This window comes from Arvicola amphibius, chromosome X (assembly GCF_903992535.2).
Source record: "Arvicola amphibius chromosome X, mArvAmp1.2, whole genome shotgun sequence".
Classification (NCBI taxonomy): Eukaryota; Metazoa; Chordata; class Mammalia; order Rodentia; family Cricetidae; genus Arvicola; species Arvicola amphibius.
The window spans coordinates 42468908-42491275 of NC_052065.1; the positions used below are offsets into that span (position 1 = coordinate 42468908).

Sequence of the window (22368 nt, forward strand, 5' to 3'; positions counted from 1 at the left end):
TCCTCCTCTATAGTGGTTCCCTGAACACTGAGGGAACAGATTTAGGACCCACTGTTCCAAGGTCTCTTATTCGCTGTAGAATTTCTGGCTGTGGGTCTCTGTATTTGTTCCCGTCTGCTGTAGGAGGAAGCGGTTCTGATGATGGCTGAGCAAGGTATTGATAAATCAACTAAAAACTAAGTCAATTGTTTAATTTGATAAATTACTTTTAACATTTATGTGTGTGCCATTTCAGAATCGTTTTTAGAGATTTCATCTTTATTGAAATAAAAATTTGCCTATAGCTCTTACTTATTCCCTCCAGAATTAGAATTAGCAGTTAATTCATGTAACGTAAAATACCATTCTCTAGTTAGACACTTATCTGTTTCTTAAAACTTAAATACCCATGGCTACTTTGGAATAGTATTTTCTGCCAACTACTTTGTAGATTTCTGAGGTGTAATAATCAAATCTTTATTTAATATTTAAGCAAAACACACTAAAATAATATTTTTCTTTTTATTCATTGACTGAGAATTTTATACTTGTTTACATTTTTATTGTATTAACTCCAAAATTACTCATATCAACTATGCTCATATCATTCCTATACATCTTCCTCTCAACTTCACATCTTCCTTTTCTAGTTCAATGAGGCCAATTAGTGCTTTCCTTATGTGGTTGGGCATACTCTCATCAATGGAGAATAGGCAACCAAACAGGAGTCACTTTCTGAAGAAAAACTCACATTTCCTACCACAGGAACATTCAACTTCCAAAGTTCTTCGACTAAGGGTCTGGCTTTGTTAGCTCCTTCTTCTCTATGCTGGGGTTTTTGCTGATTGGACTTGTGTAGTCTTGTGCAGGGAACCCCAATCTTTGAATTTCTGATAGCAATGGCTCTGTTATGACCAGATGATACTGTTTTGCCACCTTCATCCCTAGTATCCAGCTCCTATAATCTTTCTTTTTTTCTCATTTTTTTATTAAAGATTTCCATCTCCTCCCCTCCTCCTCACCCTTCCCTCCCCTCCCTTCCACCCATACCCCCACTCCACCCCTCTCCAAAGACAAAGAGCCATCAGGGTTCCCTTCACTATGTTAAGTCCAAGGTCCTCCCAGCTCCCCCTAAGTCCAGGAAGGTGAGCAACCAAACTGACAAGGCTCACAGTGAGCCCTTCCATGCTGTAGAGTTCATGTTCATTGCCATTCTCCTTGGTTTCTCAGTCCTCCTCCACCGTCAGCCACATTCAGAGAGTCCAGTTTGGTCCCTTGTTCCATCAGTCCCTGGACTTGGTGGTCTCCCGTTAGATCGGTCCCACCGTCTCAATGGGTAAAAGCACTCCTCGTGGTCCTGGCTTCCTTGCTCATGATCTCCCTCCATTTGCTCCTCATCAGGACCTTGAGAGCTCAGTCCGGTGCTCCTATGTGGGGCTCTGTCATTTTCTCCATCCAATGCCAGGTGAAGGTTCTATGGTGATATGCAAGATATTCATGAGTATGGCAATAGGATCTGGACATTTCTGGCACCCCCTCCTCAGCTGCCCAAGGAACTAGCTGGGGGCGTCTTCCTGGACACCTGGGAACCTCTCTAGAGTCAAGTCTCTGCCAACCCTAGAATGGCTCCCTTAACTAAGATATATAATTCCTTGTTCCCATATCCACCCTTCCTATATCCCAACCATCCTATTTCCCCAAGCTCTTCGCATCCTCCACTTCACACTTTTCTCTCCCCATCCCCCCATACCCCCATCCCACCCCACCCCCATGTTCCCATTTTTTGTCCGGCAATCTTGTCTACTTCCAATATCCAGGAGGATAACTATATATTTTTCTTTGGGTTCACCTTCTTATATAGCTTCTCTAGGATTTTTTATGAATTATAGGCTCGATGTCCTTTATTTATGGCTAGAAACCACTTATGAGTGAGTACATCCCATGTTCATCTTTTTGGGCCTGGGTTACCTCACTCAGGATGGTGTTTTCTATTTCCATCCATTTGCATACAAAATTCAAGATGTCATTGTTTTTTACCGCCGAGTAGTACTCTAATATGTACATATTCCACACTTTCTTCATCCATTCTTCCACTGAAGGGCATAATCTTTCTACCCTCTCTCCTGAAATATTCCCTGAGCCGTGTGTGAGAGATTTGGTGTAGTTTTGGATTAAGCACTATTTTTTAAAGAGGAAAGTAGATGAAGGGTATATAGAGTAACATTTACTATGTTTCAGAGAAATAAACATAAAAAAGAAGGAATAAAACTATTTTAAGATCCTCAGTTTTTATCATTAAAATACAGATGTATTAATAAGTTACCATATCAGAAAACTGCTTTCTTTCTTCTATATTACTATGTTTCTAATAATTGTTTGATCCCTATTGATAAATTCAAAATTTGTAGTAATCTGCTTTATGCTATTTTTGTTCTAGTGCCAGTAGTGACATTTTCTTATCCAACAGTATTACACTTTTCTTTCTTTTTCTCCTCCTCCTTTGCCTCTTTCTCCTTCTTCTTACTTTTTTCATATGTGATTGAATGTGTGTGTGTGTGTGTGTGTGTGTGTGTATGCACATGTGTGTGTCACTGCACATGTGGAGGTCAGAAGAAAACATTGCAATTTTGTGCTCAAATGAATTTTCTTTAATATTTGATCTCTTGTCTTGTTTACTACTGTGAAAGGCAGGATACAGGCCTAAGACTTTAGCCAATTCTTGTTCCACTACGGAAGCTTTAGGATAACTAACCTTCCTATGCTATGGAGTCTAACTTTTAGATGGGTTTGGGAATTCAAATTTAGGTACTTGGGCTACAAGCCTTTAGACAGTAAATAGTTTCCAAGAATGTTGGAGGAGGCGGCTTGTTGGTTCCCGGCCTCCTGGCAGTTCAGACCTGAAATATTCACATAGAAACTGTATAAATTAAATGACTGCTTGGCCAATTGCTTAAGTATATTGCTAGCTAGCTCTTACATCTAAAATTAATCCATCTCCATTATTTTATATTTTACCATGAGGCTAGTGGCTTACCAGACCGTCTGTCTCTGGCGGCTTCTCCTTACTTTGTCTTTCTTCCCCGAGCATTCAGTTTAGTTTTCCCCACCAACCTCTATTCCCTGTGTAGATCTAAGACACTTCCTTTATTAACCTATTGTATCCATAGCATACAGAGGGGAATACCACATAACCTCCCCTTTTCTGTTTAAATAAAAAGGAATATTTTAACTTTAACATATTAAAATTACATATAACAAAACAGTTATCAAGCAATAATTATAGTCACAATACTTATATCTACTTTATCTTTTATCATTACTAAAAAAAACTATAACTATAACAATAAATTTTTCAACTCCATCAAGGATTCCAGAAGGATATAATATTGCCTAAATAAATAGGAAGTACATTGTAAACAACTTCCAAAACTCCAGAGTTGACAGAGACATCTCACTGCCTGGACAGACTCCCAAAGTTCTTCTATACCATTTGGGTATCCATCTTCAGCCTACAGACACATAGTATCCAGCAGACTTTTCCATGAAGCAGAAAATTTCAAAGACAGTATTTATTATTTTTGAGATATATTTTCTTTCAATTCTCAATTCTAGAAATCATGCAGTTCCATGCAGCAGTATATATGTATTCTTTTTACAACTTCCATTTTCTAGTTTAAGAAATCTTGATTAACAAATGTAATTGAAAAATGTATTTCTACAGGTTTTGATGATTATTTAGATTTATTTTAACACTAGTCAATACCTTTACTCATAAGAGATTAAGGCTTTCTAATATTAAATTATTTAAGATTCACTCCCACTAAGGGCAATTAACATTTTTCTGACCAGCTCAATACAGCTGGGTGATCGCTGATTTCTACTAATATAGCTCATCTCCAATTTCTGCACAATTAAACCAAGCATGTAGAAAAGTGATTGTCCTTCATAGCTGTGTAGCCCTCCTGGCACAAAACGAACACTTTATGGCAAACCACAGCCAAACATTAATAGGATTGAAAGAATCTCTCTCTCTGGTCTTCATTGTGATTTCTCTATCCATGCAAGCTACAATCCAGATGGAACATTCTCCATTGGGAAGATAATGCTTTCATACATGGCTATAGATATTGTCCTTCATCATAATTTTTAACTAATTCTGTCATTACCACAACTGTATGAATCCTATATTTAAGGGTTACAAACAACCAAAAACCTGATTACTCTTTCACTCATATGAAAAATGATAGTGCTATCAATTACATACATAGATGATATGAAAACTCTGGGTGTCAGAGAATAAGGAAGAATGAGGTTTGGAACCAGCTTATGTGCCTTTCAACTAGATTGCATATTTATAAGAGTATTCTTTGCCAGGTAGTCATGGTCTCTAACAGGGACTGAATGTGACAAACAGCTTTGCCAGAGCTTGTGGGATCACCATCATCACACCACCACATACGATTCTTCGTAATTTCAGCCTATAACTCAAGCAATGTATAAAAAGCTTAAAAGGCAAAAGGAAAATGATCTATTTTCTACATCTTGTTTCTACTATTCAGGTTGCACATTCCATCTAAATGAAACATAATAGCCACATTCCCTGACAAAAAATCTACAAAATTGTATTGGAGCCTTTGGTGGGCAAAATACTTGAAAGATTTGCAGTTACCTTAATAGAAAGAGTGTACATATTTACTGTTTTTCATTTAAAACTTTAAAGTGCGATGTAGTTAATTAGGATATCATTAAGCAATATCTGTAAACCATCTTATTCTTCATTGTCTGCAAAACTATAGAAATCATTGGAGTACTTTGATCAATAAATATCATTACTTTTACATTTAGAAATTATGCTAAATGTTCAGTATTCCCAGTACAGAGGGAAATTTTTACTTACTGAGAGATACAGCACAAAGTGGAAAACATATTCCATATTGATTGATCATTGATTCCAATATAAACAGTATTGTTTTATTTTAAGGTAAATTAAATACCTCAATCTATCATGGGCCTATATTATCCAGCAAAGAATTCTATGTTTATTTAAAAAAAACTACCATTCCTGGTTGTCAAGGATATATATGATATTCCCTGAAAACATTTATCTTCAAGGTTAATAGTTACATCCACTGAAGCTCTTTAAAAAATGAGACCATGATAGATGTATTTTATATGTGTTAAATAAAATTGAGTAAACAAAAAGCACTGTGTCTAGTCTTACCTGGAAAGTACAAATTTCTATGTTGTTCTTTATGAGTAACAAACAATAGAAAATGGGTTGCATTTGGTATAACGATAGTTCATCATATATTCTTATGGAATTTCAAATATATTGTATGAGGAAAAAATGTTGTAGGAGGCCACTTGTTTGTTCCCAGTTGCTCAGTCCTGAAATAACCACATAGAAACTATATTATTTGAAATACTGTTTTGCTAATAGCTTAAGCATATTTCTGGCTAACTCTTCTATCTTAAACTAACCATCTCCATTAATTTGTGTATCGCCACATGGCTGTGCCTTATCACCAAAGTTGTGACATGTCTGTCTCTGGAAGGGGCTTCATGGCTTCTCCCTGCCTCTGCCTTCTTTCTCCCAGCATTCAATTTAGTTTTCTGCCCCCTAGCTCTATTCTGCCCTGCTCTTGTATAGGCTCAAAGCAGTTTCTTTATTAACCAATGGTATTCACAACATACAAAGGGAAATTCCACATTGCCTCCCCTTTTCAGCTTAAATAAAAAGGGAGGTTTTAACTTTAATATAGTAAAATTCCATAAAACACTTATCAATCAAGAATTACAGTTAGAATATTTATATCTACATTATCTGTCATCACATCTAACAAAATCTATAACTATCTGTTCTTCAACTCCATCAAAGACTCCAGAAGGATATAATATTGCCTAAGTAAAAAGAAGTACATTGTAGGCAACTTCCAAAATTCTAGAAATGACAGAGACATCTTGCTACCTGGAGAGTCACCCGAAGTTCTTCTGTACCATTGGGGAATCCATTTTTAGCCTATAGGCTCATAGTAAATGATGGACTTTTCTATGAAGCAGGAAATTTCTAAGACAGCTCTGCCTATATTGGTAGTTTGTCAGTCACTTTCTTTTGTGTCCTGGCAGCATATTCTGGCAGTCTCTTTAATGAAGCAAAAAACCTGAAGGATAGTCTCACGTTTAGGCAAGTCCAGCAGTCATTTCTCTGTGGGTCCTGCATGTCCAGTTCATACAGCATATCATCAAGCAGTAAAGGCAAGATCAGGTTCTTGGCCAAAAGGCTAACCAACTTTTTAACAAGCCTCTTCAATGCTCTTCTTGAAGTAGATTAGTGCTGCCAGGAGCAGATGTGTCTCATGTCATGAAAAGTCCTAAGATATTAAAACACTTTAAATGCCATATTCAGAAGATCCCTGAAAGATTTGAAAAAACACCTATTTAACTGAAATATATCTCTATATATCTAGAAAACCTAACTAACATGACTACAAGCTTGACTATTATAGATGATTATCTACTAACCAATATTTCTTAATTATGCATTGTATTTTTAAATGAGATACACAAACATATCTTTATCAAGAACAGAAATATACAAATAACAAAATTTACCTGAAATTTGTATCAATAAACCAAGATCCACACTAATGCAAAGTATTCATATCTATAGCATATCCTCCTTTAAATGTAAACAAACATTTATAAGCAATATTTGGGAATTTGAACATAGTTCTCTCCAAACTGCTTCCTGCTTTTGTTTTTTTTTTTTTTTTGGGGGGGGGGGGCAAAGTAATTTTGGAGGTTTTCATGGTGACCTTCCAGGGGGATCTTTGTTGATCAAACCATATTAGCCTGGAATAAATCCACAGGTTCTCATCCTCTGTGGAAACCAAAGCAGAACCTCTTTTCCAAATTAATAAATCCTTAGGCACAAAGTTTGGAAATAAGATATCTTTAAAATATAGAGGTTGGTTTAGCTTTGCAGTCCTCAGAATAAAATGTTTCTCTGCAGACAAAAAATTCAAAGAAAACACAATAATATACACAGTCTAGAATTTCTGTGTATATTCCATCTTTACATGGCTTATTTTTATTTGCTCCTTTTAATATATGACTGTACTCTGTCTCTTTAACGACTTTGTTTCATTTTTTTAAAAAAAAATCATCTACTTTTTATAACTCTCTATATTATTTTTTATTCTCTCTACCAAGCTTATGTGCACTTATCCAACACTATGTCCCATTCAGAGGTCTTTTCCATCTGGATTTATCTTTATTGCATATCTGTAATTATTTTCTGACTTTGAATGCCTCTTAAAATACTAAGTATCATTGTTAAGACAAAGGTTGCTTTGACTTTTGGCTCTGCCAAGTCCAACACAGTGGGGCAGAGGTCTGTTTAGTGCAATCCATGCTCATAGTTTTCAGGAACACAGTGGATCTATGTTACCATTAAGCAAGTTGTAGCACTCTGCTCACAAATCCCATTTAAATGTTCCATAGCCAGACCTCCCAAGTCAGAGCCATTCATGCTGGCGAACCAGCAAACCACCATTTTGAAACTGCAGCTTTTTTTTTCTTACTATGGTTGAATCAGGAAGACTTCTCTTAAAGGAGCTGCACATGCTGCCAGCAAGCATAACCCATCCAGAAAAAAAAATGCAGCTAAACTTTTTTTTCTAGTTTCTAGAATTCCTTTCCAAGCCCTCTCAGGTTTTACATGCATTTAGCTAGCACACTTTGGTTGCCAATTTGTTATAAATAGCTCAACCTGATTTACCTCAAATTGTTATTTACCTAATGCTTGTTACTGGTATCCTGAGTTGGTGTCATCCTAGTTATCTCTGGTATCTGTGGAAAGAAAGACTTCATTCTTCCCTTGTTCTGCTTAAAATTCCAATCTCACATTTGCTTTAATTCTCTTTTCTATGTTTTAGCTCAAAATTTATCCTGAAAAGAAAGAGTAATTAATTTCCGATCTGCATCTCAATTGCCTTTCTTTAAGCCACTGGGTTCACAATACTCTTAATTTCTCTAAAAAATAAGAATGAAAGAAAATGGAGAAAAGTGAACAGCTGATACTATTGTCATGTTTATATATTTAGAATAGGGAGACATGTATTTTAACTTTCATTGGGGTATAAATGTGGTTGGCATTCCTTTGCTGGAGATTTAAACTGTGACCTGCACAAGCTAGGCAAACACTCTTACACCTGGCCCTGCAACCTGTGTGTGTGTGTGTGTGTGTGTGTGTGTGTGTGTGTGTATGCATGTGTATAATGAATGTAATTTGAGTATAGTGCAACAAAGGAATGAAGGACAAAGGTGAATAGGAAATTTTACATAAAATTGTTTTTAATATTATTTTAGTACAAGCAACTTAGATTTCATTTTCTATTTTTTCTGTATGATTGAAAATGTCATATTCCCTGATAATTCATGATCTGCTCATACATTGATTACATTCTTCCTACTTTTATGGGGCAATATATGTACCTTAATACTTAAGAATATGATATTCATAATAAATATGTTTTTACTAGAAATCTATACTATACATCAATGATAGATTATAATTTTCTAATAGTATACTACTTTAGTGACTAAAATGTTCATATTCCAGATGTATTTTTAGTCATGAGCTTATCTGTTCTCTACTGAATGATAAATATTACATATTTTGTGTTAAATCTAATAAATATATAAGATACACCATTTATTTAAAAGTAATGTTTTATAAAATATTATTGGTTTTTATTTTTCTTAATTTTCTCTACTTTGGAATATATCATCATATTTTCAATACATTTCCAATCCAATTCTTAGTTGTTTCTCTCAATCAATTTATCCTTCCAGAGTTCCTTATATAAAAAATTTTTTCTTTCAGAGTTTTATACAAAATTATTTTGATTATTTTCATGCCCCACTCCTCTTTCTAATGCCTCTAATACTCAGCTCATCTCCGTACCTATCCCCAACTTTCTCCCTAATTTTATTTTCTGCCCTTATAGTGCAATGGAGCATCATAATTGTTTTTATACTGTTATACAAAAGGGAACTGCATTTGAATCTGAACAATTATCAGTTTACAGTTATTTTCTGGCAAAGACAAACCACAAATTTTATTTTGAAAGAATTTTTATTTTATATTGAGGACATTAAAATAGCAGTAAGTTTTTAAAAAATATTTTTGTACTATCTTTCATTTGCAAAAAGTTGTACTAATGTTTCTTCATTTCTTGACAGCCATTCCTATGATTTTGTTTTCACATTCATATACTTTTTATTGCTAGCCTTTTAATGTTTTTCTAACTCTCCTAATATTTGCTATTTTTGTTGATCTCTATAATTCTTGTTATTGTGGAGAGAATTAGCTAAAGTTATCAAATTACATTTTAAAGAAACAGTTGGTCATTGTAGGAGTTCCTACTAATTCCACTCTGGGTAATAGCAGGTCAAGCATTTCATAGAGTCCTGAAAAGTCACAGTCTGGAATCTTTTTGGGGTCTGCCTAATAAGATGTTTAAAAATAGAAAGCAGCTTAAGCCATGACTAGTTCAAAGCTTGGATTGACATCAAGTCTTTCACTGCACTGCCTGAGATAATCAAACAATCCATGTAATCACTGTTATAGGCTGTCTGTTAGACTAGACTAAGAAACAACCCACCTCAGAACCTTTGATGTTATCTTTTAGATCATACTATGTCATACAGACCTTTTAATCTCGAGAATGCAAAAGTAAAGTTATATTTAGAAGCATGAATTCAAATCCAGAGATATGATTTAGAACTCTGCTACATTATATCCTTTTCAATTACATTAAAATTCTATGAATGTGCACTGAGGAGTATGCTGAATTTGTCTTCAGAGAAAGAGCCACATTTAAACACTGTTTGATCAGACAATTACTTTGTTCTATCATTGGGAGACTTTTGCAGCCACCTATCACAATGCTGCCATTGTATCATTAGTTAGAGACCCGCTTGTCTGAAGGAACTCTGTCTACTATTGACAGTCTTTACTAAAATGCAGGAGACTCTCATTATAACTATGAGCGCCGTTATTTGAATCACTATGGAAAGAAACTTGGTTGTTGTTTTGACTTAAATAAAAAGAATTATTTTAATTAGAGCACTGGACAAGGTCTCACTAATCAATATTAGAATATTTTAATAGAAATATATTAAAGCTTCCTTCATATAATATTCTATACTATTCTTATACTTTTAATACAAACAATATAAGAGTTATTCTGCAAGTGTAATATTTTTAATTAGTGCTTACATTTTAGTTCTTATTCTCATTATAATTCCATTCTTCAGCTGCTTGAAATTTTGTTTTACTCATTAAATAAATAAACTTTTATATCATTCATTAACCATGCACAAAGGTGTTGCTCTGGGAACTGACACTCTGTAAAGAACTAGGTGGACAGAATCTCTTACCTTATTTGCACTAAGAATCCAAAGTAAATATACACTCTTAATGGGAAACTGCAATGGGGTATATTAATGCAAAATTTAAAATAATAGAGACTGTGAGAATATAATGAAAATTAGGTTTAGATTTAATAAATTAATTTAGAAGATTATATTACGTATTATTTTAAATTGACCAGTTTAAATATTCCACAACACATACAAATATCAAAATGTTGCAATGTAGATATATAAAATTTTGTTATTAGAAAGGGAGAAGATGAGGGAGTGATGATGGGATTTGAAAATAATCATAGGACGTGATCTATTTACATCAAAATATAAATTTGAAGCTCATACTTTTTATACTGAAGTGTAAATAACAAAAAGGGAATGAACCAACAATGATATTCTCAAAAATTCAAACAGAACATTGCAGTGGTATATAACAGGTCCTAGAAAGTACCAAGTGTAGGAACAGTATTCATTCAGCCTCCCAGCTCCTTTTCCCTTTTCCAGATATCTTTTATGAATTTGTTCTTGAGTATGTTCTACAGTGGCTTTATCAAACAATAGTAACATCTCTTATATATGTTTTTCTTGTATGTGTGTGTGTTTATTCACATATGTATAATATAAATCCCAGGAACAATTTGAAATCCTAGTGCAAACTTTGGAAAGGAGAATTATCAGCACTTCGTTATGACAATCAGTCCTATGCCTTTATGTTGTGAATGACTTAAGAAATTTACATTTTTTTGCCTTATAGTTTACCTTAAAAGGATTCTTTTAAATGTCATTAGATCCTGGAAGGTAGATCTTACAATCTCTTCAGCATGATATTAAGAGTTGAAAAGTGTTAAGTTGGCCTATTCACATTTAATTACAGCTATATTGAGTTTAGTGATTATTTGTTCTACTTCAACAGTGGCATTATTCAATTGTACAGTTTTCATAATGCAAATTGTAAAGGAAACTAGGGAGGGAAAACAACCATACAAAGCAAAGTAAAAACTGAATTCAAAACAAATCCTTAAACACATGGTTATCTAAATTTCTCTTTTTGAAAAGGTGCCGATTCAGAACAGATTGTATAAGTGCCTCGTTGGTGGAAGTGGATTATCTGTCGTGATTGGATTGTGATGACGGTGACCCTATTCTAAGTAAACCAAATCTCTTGAACTATCTAATGAGATCAGGAGGAGCATTCAGCCTGAGAACAGCAGAATGCAACAACTGAGATGATTTGGCTAATGTTTTCTTCCAGCTTCTTCCTTTGATGTGCAAGGTTCTGCGACTCATTTTCTGCAGACACCTCTGATTCTGTGTACTAAGTTAATGTTGTTTGTCTTTTCTTTTTCTTTATGTGAGCAGAGCTGAATGAGTACCAGAAAGCTACGCAATCTGTCGTACAAAAAGGTGATCGTGAAAGAGTCTAGTTTCTTTGTTGTCTGTGTGATAGAAATTGCTGAAAATCTCCTAAGAGTTAACATTTCAATAATCCACTATTACTTCTTCTTCTATCTAGGCTGTGAGGAAACAAAAGTTGCTTGAACAGAGTATCCAGTCTGCCCAGGAGATTGAAAAATCCTTACACTTAATTCAGGAGTCCCTTGAATTCATTGACAAGCAGTTGACAGCTTATATTGCTGACAAGGTGGATGCAGCTCAAATGCCTCAGGAAGCCCAGGTAAGTATAACAAACTGGAAATAAGCAGTGTTTTTACTTTTATAGTCTTAATGTTTTTACTCCTATGGGATATTGTTGACATTCATACATGTGTGTTATTTAATTAATCATGAAGAGGTTTCCTTTCATTTACTCATTTGTCTATTTTGAAGTAAGAGCTTAAAGAAGTCATTGTTAACAGTGCTGCGATTTACTTTCCAAAGTTTACAATACACCAATTTTCAGCAGAGACAATGAAAACCAAGACATCTGATATTTATTGTTCACAAATGTTTCAGAAATATAGTCAACCTTGAGTGGAACCATAACAATTAACAGGGTACAGAAATAATTTTTTTCTTTTTTTAAACATTAGTCCCAACCACTTGTCTCAAATACTTATTTTGTATGCTGAGAATTAAAGTTCTAAAATTTGGTTCTGATTTCATATTCATATGCTACAAGTAGCTAACCACAAAGTAGAAATAAGTATTCACCCTGTTACTATTAATCACACTGGATGTGTTCATGTGCAGAAACTCACATACACCCATGCTTTCAACAAAAATTATGAATTGCTTTTAATTGCATTTTCTGGAAAATGATATTTAATGTAAAATGAATCCTATATATAGGAATTACCTAAGTAAATTCCATACCCTAACATATTTCATATGGTAAGAATTTTAACCAGCAAATATCTCTTTTTGTTTTTTGAGACAGGGTTTCTCTGTGTTACAGCTCTTTCTGTTCTGGAATTCACTCTGTAGACCATGCTGGCCTCGAACTCACAAACATCCTCCTGCCACTGCCTCTTGAGTTCTGGGATTAAAGATGTGTGCCACCACCGCCCTGCACAAATTTATGTTTTTAAATCACATGTAAATGTAAGTATAATCACATATGTATCATTAGTTAAAATTCCTAAACCTGTGCTTTGTATTAGGACAGTACAGAGATATTGTAAAAACCACATACATGTATTATATACATAACCAAGTAGAATTAATATCTCTATGAAATGATGTATGATGTAGTAAAAAGTGATGGGTAGTTCCCATAGTTCCTCTTCTACTTTATAGAAATTCTAGGAGCATTTTACTTTAAAAGGCAAATAATTGTTTAAAATTTAGGATTTGTAGATCTTGGCAATAAATGCTGTTACACTGCATTGAATCACAATTTGTTGTGACACATACTAGCATTTAGTAGTTTACAACATTGTCCACATTTAAAAAATGAAGTTCCTGGGCATTTGGAGTAGATGATAAGATTTTTTTCATAGTATGGCAAATTTCAGAAGAATGCATTCTTTATGGAATCCACATTATTGCAATAGTCAAATAACAAATTTATTCTGGAGGAAAATTTTGATGATAAAATCAGACTTGAGACAAAAATAATAAATATTATAATGAATATAGAGATAATAGCTAATTTATTTTGATATTTGATCACTCCAGTACAGGAACTAAAAAAGTAACCTTATAAAGTAATAATCAAGTAGTCTAGTATTAATCATCTGTGTATTATCTAAAAAGCATGCATATTTTTAATAGTGATCAGAAACTAATAATAAATTGAGCAATTCATGTATATAAGTGCAAAGTAGAAGTTCTACTTTAAAAAATAGTGGTATATCCTTGGAGGGATGTATGAATACAGAATGACTGAAGGTTTCTGAACAGAAGAAAATCATTTTAATGGTATAATTTTGAAATTAAAAAATATAGACATTAAATTTATAAAGACTCAGTTTTGTGACTTTTAGAGTGAAATAATAATTAACACATTAAAAACAGACTATTATTGACTTAGGTAAAAATGTGAGCTTTTAGAAAAAACTTGCTTGTTTTGAAAGAACATGGTATATGATTCTGGTACAGTATTCTAAAACATACATATAATAGTTTATTTGGCATTCTAAATTACAAAACCTCAGCTCTGAAAACAGACATACTAATATACTGTTATACAGATTGAACAGTATATACTTAGGAATATATATGTATATGTGTATAAAGTAATATTATATATATGATTGTGTTAAATATTAATATGTTAAATATAAAAGTTTAATAATATTTTCAAGTAACATCTCAGTTAAGTTAATATACACCAAATGAATTTTAAGAAAGACTTTGGAGTTCAGACAAGTTCAAATCAAATTTCAATGTGTTTCTGGTTCCACTTAACCTTTTTTAAATTAATTTATTTCCATCCCTATCAGAGTTTTCCCTTTTCCCTCCCCTCACAGTCCCTCCCTCCACCTCCTCTCTGACTCCCTCCCCAATTCATTTCTTGTCCCTTTCTATTCAGAAAATGGCAGGCCTCCCATGAATATCAACAAAACATGGCATATCAAGTTGCAGTAATTCTAAGCACCTTCCCCTTTATTAAGGCTGGGCAAGGCAACCTAGTATGAGGAGTAGTCAGCAAGAGTCAGTGACAGCACCTGCTCACACTCTTAGGAGGCCCACAAGAAAACCAAGCTTAACATATAGGCAAAGGGTCAAGGTCAAATGCATTCAGGATCCCTGATTGTCAATTCAATCTCCCCGAGCCCTTATGAACCCAGGTTAATTGATTCTGTGGGTTTTATTCTGATGTTCTTCACCCTGCTTGCTCCTACAATCGTTTTTCCTTCTCTTCAGTAGAATTCTTGGAGATTGGTTGTGGGTCTCTGTATCTGTTTCCACCAATTTCTTGGTGAAGACTTTCTAATGACAACTGGACTAGGTACTAATCTAAGGGTATAGCAGAATATCATTAGGCATTATTACATTAACATTTTTTTTCTCTAGTCGTGTTTGGTTTTATCCTCGGTCTCTGTACTACCCAGCCTATGGGTTCTGAGGCTACAGGCTATTTCAAGGGCATGCTCACTCTTATGGTGTGTGTCTCAGGCTGGACCAGTCATTGTTTGGCCACTGCCACAATTGGTGCTCCTCCTTTACTCCAGCATATCCTATAGGCACGACAAACACACAAATTAAAATCATTTTCCATGTTTTCCTGGTTCAACTTAACTTTAAAGATATTTCTTGAAACTGAGTCCCCTGTTATGTAAATGACAATATGTAACATTGGAGAATACAAAACACCTACAAACTGTTGAACATTATTTCATCCCAACCTCTCCTTTGCCACTGACTGTAAATATTTTTTATTCTGTAAAAGAGCTATGAAGTACTAGATTTCCTCGAAGGGTGGCATTTCCTAAAGTCTCCATTGAAGCACCTGTTGAAGACAGAGTTGAAGAGTACAGAAGCAGTCTGTGAAATAAGAGTCTAAGCGATGTTTCAGACACAGGAGCCACTTAGAATACCAGCAAAATTACATGCTCTGATGTTTGTGTTTGTGGTGGGAATGAATTTGAATGCTTTATATTGGCAGAAAAAGACTGAATTATGATTTCTTAAATGCAGGTCAATAGTTTGAAACCAATTTAAAAATGAATGGGCTTTGTGGTCCTCAACAGAAATTGCATTCTTCTTTTAATTCATTAATAAGAATCAGAAAAAGAAAACAAAAACAAAAACAAAACAACAAACAAATGCATGTGTAGTATTTCTGTGGTTGCTATTCATTTACATAAGAGCGTAGCTCTTCTGAGAGATGCCGATCCTTGGGATTTGTGAGTGTCTGTCTCCACCGTGTGGTGCACTACTAGTTTTGCTACTAAATAGAATTTTAAAATACGTCTTTCCTTTTCTTCAGTTTAAATTGAGAGCCTCGTGTATAAAACCATTGTAACTATAAGGGGATATATGTTTTGTCACAAACTTCTGACATTTGTGTCTTATTGCACATAAAAGTATATATAGGTAAATATACTTCCTTTTCCCATGTTTACATTCAGAAAATTCCCCAATTAACCATTGTTTCCACATATCAATTGTCTAGCATGATTAGAACACAGTAACTTTTACATCTACCTTTTAGAAAAATATGGTCCCTCAAATTTAGTGATGTACATTTATAGAAAAATAGCTTAACAAATTTTAATCATAAAAGTATATACTTAAAACAGCACAAGTGGTCCTATATATTTTATTTCAAATAGTAACATTAAAACTCACCATTTGAAATGTATATATATTATATATATAATAAATTGATTCAAATAAAATAAAACACACAGCCTCATTTAGATGCAGAAATGTATCTTCTAGGTAGTAAAACCCTAAACTTATGGACCATTTAAAAACACTAAGATTTAAAATGTCAAACCCCTTAAATACTTCTTTGAAGCAATTATACAAATAAAATAATCTATTTGGTCCAGCAGTGGTGCTACATGACTTTTATCCAGCACTCGGGAAGCAGAGGCAGGCAGCTATCTCTGAGTTCAATGCCAGCCTAGTGTACAAAGCAAGTTCCAGGACAACCAGGGGTGTTAAACAGAAAAACCCTGTCTGGAAAAAAAATATACAATTGTATTAATGGCAAAAATCACAAAACACAAATGTAATAAATATTTCTTAACTTTCCATAGCAATATATGGAAGCATTAAGGTTTATGTTTACAAATCAAACCAGGTATTAGAAAGAATTCAGATATACAAACTGCACCTGAGAACTATTAAGTAAGGGTCCATTCAGTCAGCAGAGAGTTTAGAAACACTTTGGGGTACTCTGAAATAACCGAGGATTTTTTTTTTTTTTTTTTTTTTTAGGTTTGGTATTTTGGGTTTCTGTATTTCACTTCTCACCAATCTTACAAAGATTTTCCTGATAACTGTCTAGCGGTTTTAGTTGATGACGGTCAGAGTGACCCTTCGCTTCTTTTTGACTGTTTTCTCTATTTTGGTTGTCGCATCACACTCCTATTGAAAATGGGTGAAAACAGGAGAAATAGCTGAGAACCACTCACTGCACATAGTTAGCACAGGTAGAACTTACGTTGTATATGTACACTTGAAAATGAATTTAGATTTGTTATTTCACTATTTCTAATTCCATATATGTAATAGATCAACTAACTAGAAGAACTTTTTTTATATCAGTTTACAGGACACAGGTAACCATATTTAAATAGCTACATGCTTGTAGTGCTTTATGTTCTGAACATATGTCAGAGCCCTGCATTCCCTCAAGTAATTTTAGATTTTGAAATTATAAAATGTTTAAACAGTCTATTAGGGGCAAGTGTGAACTTGTTGATGTCATTATGTGCTACTATGAGTTAAAGAGAAAGTCACAATTACAGATTTTGGTCTATCAGATTGAGTTTATGATTTCATTAGGGATTTAAACCGACCTAAGATGTGAATAGTCACTTTTTGATTGCGAATGATTTGGAACAGCTTATTTTGACAGCCTGATTCTTTGATGTATATGCTTACAAAGGGTCATCTTTTTAGAATATATATGAAAATTAAACAAATTTAATGGTGGGAATATAACTCAGTTGATAAAGTATTTGCCTATTAAATCTGATTTCCTGATTTTAGGTAAATCCAATCTCTCTCTCTCTCTCTCTCTCTCTCTCTCTCTCTCTCTCTCTCTCTCTCTCTCTCTCTCTCTCTCTCTCTCTCTCTCTCTCTTCCAGATTGGGGTGGACAGGGACAAATGCAGGGACCAAAACAAAGAAAATACAGATAGCGGAGATTTGGGCTGTTGTCACCCGACAAAGTAAATAAAAGGGTAGCACTGAACACAGTCTATTTGAGTGTTACTACATACAACTGGTAACTTTTCAATTTAAAATGATTATTGGTATTTTGATGTTTTGACTTGTATTTAGCTACAGAAGATGCAAGACTAGAATCAGATCATCCATCATTTATTGTGGTTAGGCAACATGCACAATCATGTCTTCTAAGAAAATATGATAATGAGTTGTACAGTTTTCTATTATAAACTTAAATACGTTTTAAGATTTCAATTACTGTACCTTAGTATGAAACATTTCTACAAATTCTACATAAAAAAATAAAGCTTTCAGTATCAAATAATCGTTTCAATGAAGGTATGGTATTGTGAGTGTTTTGAGGAACAATAGATTTCACCTGTATTGACATATGTCTTATATGAGGGATAGTTTCCCCCAAAATAACTCCCACAGAAATTGCTAGTCTAAAATATACAAGACAATAGTAAGCACAAAGAATTTTTTTCTTTGATTGAACTGCCTGAAACTTCTGTTACTTTAAATTTGTTTTTGTGCTGTCATTGTCTACCTCTATTCCTTCTTGCAATGTTCAAGATATTAAGGCTATCTAGCAGACATTTTATAAGTATTTGGAAAATTCACTGAAATCCACAAGGATTTACTCAATAATTATGTCAAGCATGTCCAAGAGAAATGCGATAGTAATTATAACCTACTCAGAAGCAGAAAAACTTCCCGGTTGACAGTAAGAAAACAACAAGAGAAGATAAACATTAGGAATGAGAGCAGGGAGCAACCAGTTGGGAAGGTTTACAGCAAGAGAGTGAAGGGAATGAAAGAGAATGGGGAAAGGCAAGAAAAATTCATTTTGCAAGTGTAAAAACTCTCAGATAATAAAAAAGAAAAGGATATTTCTAAATAGCAAGATTGTTAACATGATTGAGATCCATTTTTAACAATGGAAGTTGATAGTATATTTAAGAGATTTAGCAGGTTATTTTCATTTTTAAGATTAAGTGTAAATGAAATGTGACTGCAAATGACGAAAAGAGACCTAAATTTCTAGGGAATAATGATTTTTCCTTTGTCTGTTCAATTTATAAGTTTTGTTTTTACAAATAGAAATAAAAGTCTTCTTTTTCTGATTATTGAATTTTTATAAAATATATTCTGAAATTTTCTCATTATTTACTGATGATAACAATTACATTTTTTATATATTCCCTCATGGTTGAAAAGAAAAATATATTCAGGATCTTTTGGAACATTTTCTTTCTTTAACTGTATATTTTTAAGGACGCAATTTCAAAATTACAGTCTACTTTATAAATCTATAAATAAAACAGTGTTACACATCTAAATAAATAATTAGTAATCTGTACTTGATACCTTTTATCACATTTTTTTCAAATATCTTGTGATATTTTTGTTATCAGTAATTTCTAAATCATTATTTGCCAACATTTCTTTTATTTATTTTATGTTTTAGGTAGCTACAGTTGAATCATGTTTGCCATTTTATGTTAATTTGATACATGAGAATGATTTGATGAACTAAAGTATTATAAAAAGGCATATGCTTATGTTTGAACAAATTATTTTGTTCTCTCGTTTCTCCTATTACCATCTTAAATGAAAAATTGGTATTTTAATTTTAGTTAATATGTGAATAATATTTTTATTTGTAAGTATAGCTACTGTGTTTTTAAACACCTCATTTTTTAGAAATGCATGCTTTCAGACTACATCTAAATGTCTCCTGCCCTTTCTTTTCTCTCCTCCAACATGTCCCATGAACTCCCTTCCAAATTCTGGATCTCCCCTTAAGTGATTGTATTCTCTCTCTCACACACACAGACACACAGGCACAGACACACACACACACACACACACACACACACAAACACACTCATACACACCATGTGAACACATGCTGAGCCCCTTAGTTTATGTGTTTGTGACTAACCTCTTGGAATCAGACCATCTGTGTGAGGGCTTCTCCCTGGAGGATATTATTATTATTTTTCTCTCTCAGTAGCTACTGACCACCTTTATCTCTTCATGATGGGACATGTGGAATTTTCCTTGTCCACTTTGGTGTGTTAACTTATATCAACATTATGCAGGTCCTGTTCAGGCAATCTGGTTGTTGAAAGTTTATGAATATACTTTTTCTTTGTCATGTTTACAGTATGTTGTGTAACAGTAGATGACCACATGGACTCTCTGACTTTTAAAATCTTTCCACTCTCTCTTCTGTGATTTTCCTTGAGTCATAGGCATAGGGTTTGCTTGCAAATGTCTGTTAGGTTTTGGTATATCATAGTCATTCATTTGCATTTTTATCAGTTACAGATCTCTGAAATTGTCTTCATCTACTACAAAAAGAATCTTCTTTGATGGCTACAGATATCTGTGGGTATAAAGATAAGCATTTCCAATATAGAAAACTTATGTTGGTTTAGGGACATGCCAGTATTTACTTCTATTGGTCTTTAATTTATCTAGCCATAGGCAATTGGCTGCATTTACAATACTCGGTATGAATATCTTCATTTTGAGTGAGTTTTAAGTCCAAGAAGAAAGTTGATTGCTACCCCCAATATAAATGTGCCACATTGAAGCATTGTAGACAGTTTGCTGGTCTAATCAGTGCTGTTGTTCACAGACTTGTATTTGGGTAGTACTACTACATTCCCCTTGGCAGAATTTATAAGACCTTCCAATTATATGCAAGCCAGTCCTCATAGAGGAGACTTCTATGTCAGTTCCACCTAAATTTCTCCACGTCCTATATCTGAAGTACTTGATATCTTCAGCAGTATGGCATTACCTTCAGATTCTGGAAGGCAACCAAGAACGTTTATTTGCAATACCCTATAAAGCTGTGGGGAATCTCTTGAACTTCACTGGCCAACAATTTTCGAGGTGTACTTCATACTTGGTATCAGAGTTTTGGTAGACAGTCTGTGGTTCATAAAGTGGATCACTATCCCTCTGAGTAGTGTAACTTTATTTAACTAGTACACCTATGTATGCATGCATATGTGTTCATGTGCATGTGTACACACACAGATAACATTTATTTAAACTTCTCATATTTTGGAATGATGTGATATATTCGTTACTTTTCTGTTGTCAGGATAACATGTCAGGGGATGTAGTGTGAAGCGGCGGGGCTGCGTCCCGCCACCCGGCCGCCGGCTAACTTTACACCCAAAATAATTACACGGAAACTGTATTCTTTTAAAACACTGTCTGGCCCATAGTTTTAGCCTCTTATTTTCCTAACCCCTCCGACCGCCGGCAGCCGGAACAAGGGGAACTTACAAGGGAGTTTATTTTGGCTTGTGGTACTGTACTGTTAGAATCTATGATGGTGTGGAAAACGTGGCAACAGGCAGCAGACTTGATGGCAGGGGTAGGGAGGTCATTTCTTAAACTAAACACACAAAATAACTAGAAAAAATCTGCAAATAATGCTGACTTTTTAATCAGAAAGACCACTCTCAGTGGCATACTTCTTTTAGCAAGGATATACCACTTAAGCCTTTCAAACAGTGTCACTAAATGGTGCTCAAGTATTTAAATGTCCAAGACTATGTCAGACATTTCTTACCCAAGCCACCCCCCTACAGTGATGGAATGTGTTTGATGTTATTTGAATTTTCTAAAAATGCTAGCGCTTTTGAAATTTCCATGTGATTTTAGATATGGCTTATATTTTAGTATATACATTTGTTAACTTTACTGTTTCTATTGGAGTTTTAAAAAATGTAGTCAGAATGACAATTTTGCAAGATTTGTTGTTTTCTTTTCTCAAACATGTAATAGGTATTGAGGTTGAAAGAGCGTTCAAGTTGTATAACCCTCAGAATTTTGAGAAAAATTCATAAATTATTTCAAAGTATGGAAATTATTCTTATTCACATTTACTCTTCCACCCTTAATGTCATTTCTTCATGTCTTGTATAATATTAATGTTTTTCTTATTTTTGATAATTTAAATAGTAAATTTATATACTGCTTAAAATCCTATATAAATGTATTATTCAAGCAATTGTTATGTTTCAAAATAACATTTCTTAAAATTATAAATATTTTAAGTGCCATGGTCAAAGAAAAATATTTTGTTAAGGTATAAAGTAAATGTTAATGTAAAAGGTAAGTATAAAGTATGTACAAATTATTACTTAAATTTAAGATGTGTTTAATTAATTTATAAATGTACTAGATAAAAGCTTCACATGTCCTGTAACTTTCCTGAGGTAGAATAAACTGAAAATTTAATCATTTAATTCATAGCTCATTAAATAGATTCAATTATTATAGTGAATATAATAATTAAGATTTTTCTACAATATAAAAACTATATTTAAATTACATAATTTATTTAGCCACTGAGTTTGTTTCATGTGCACAATCTACATAACGAATGAGGAAAATTAATCTCTAATCACTTTGGAACAGTGCCATATAGTGAAAACTTGGCATTAAATCCCATATATTGTGGCAAAGTCTCACTTTTGTATGATGCACTTTATATGTTATACTTTTCATTTAATATTTTAATATGTGTGACATTTTGAACAATGCAAAGATTCATTTTCCTCACTGGCATAATTATTTGATGTGAATATGAACATTTCAAACTCTCTAAAATTCATTGAACTATGCTCAGATT

At 33.6% G+C, this 22368-nt stretch overlaps 1 protein-coding gene across 1 annotated transcript in view; it reads left to right on the top strand.

The window, feature by feature from the left end:
* The window catches only part of Dmd (dystrophin), a 1847711-nt gene that overhangs the window by 516759 nt on the left and 1308584 nt on the right, over window positions 1-22368 (top strand). The window contains 1 exon segment of the mRNA XM_038316167.1: window positions 11927-12088. Within this exon segment, the coding sequence (XP_038172095.1) occupies window positions 11927-12088 (162 nt within the window).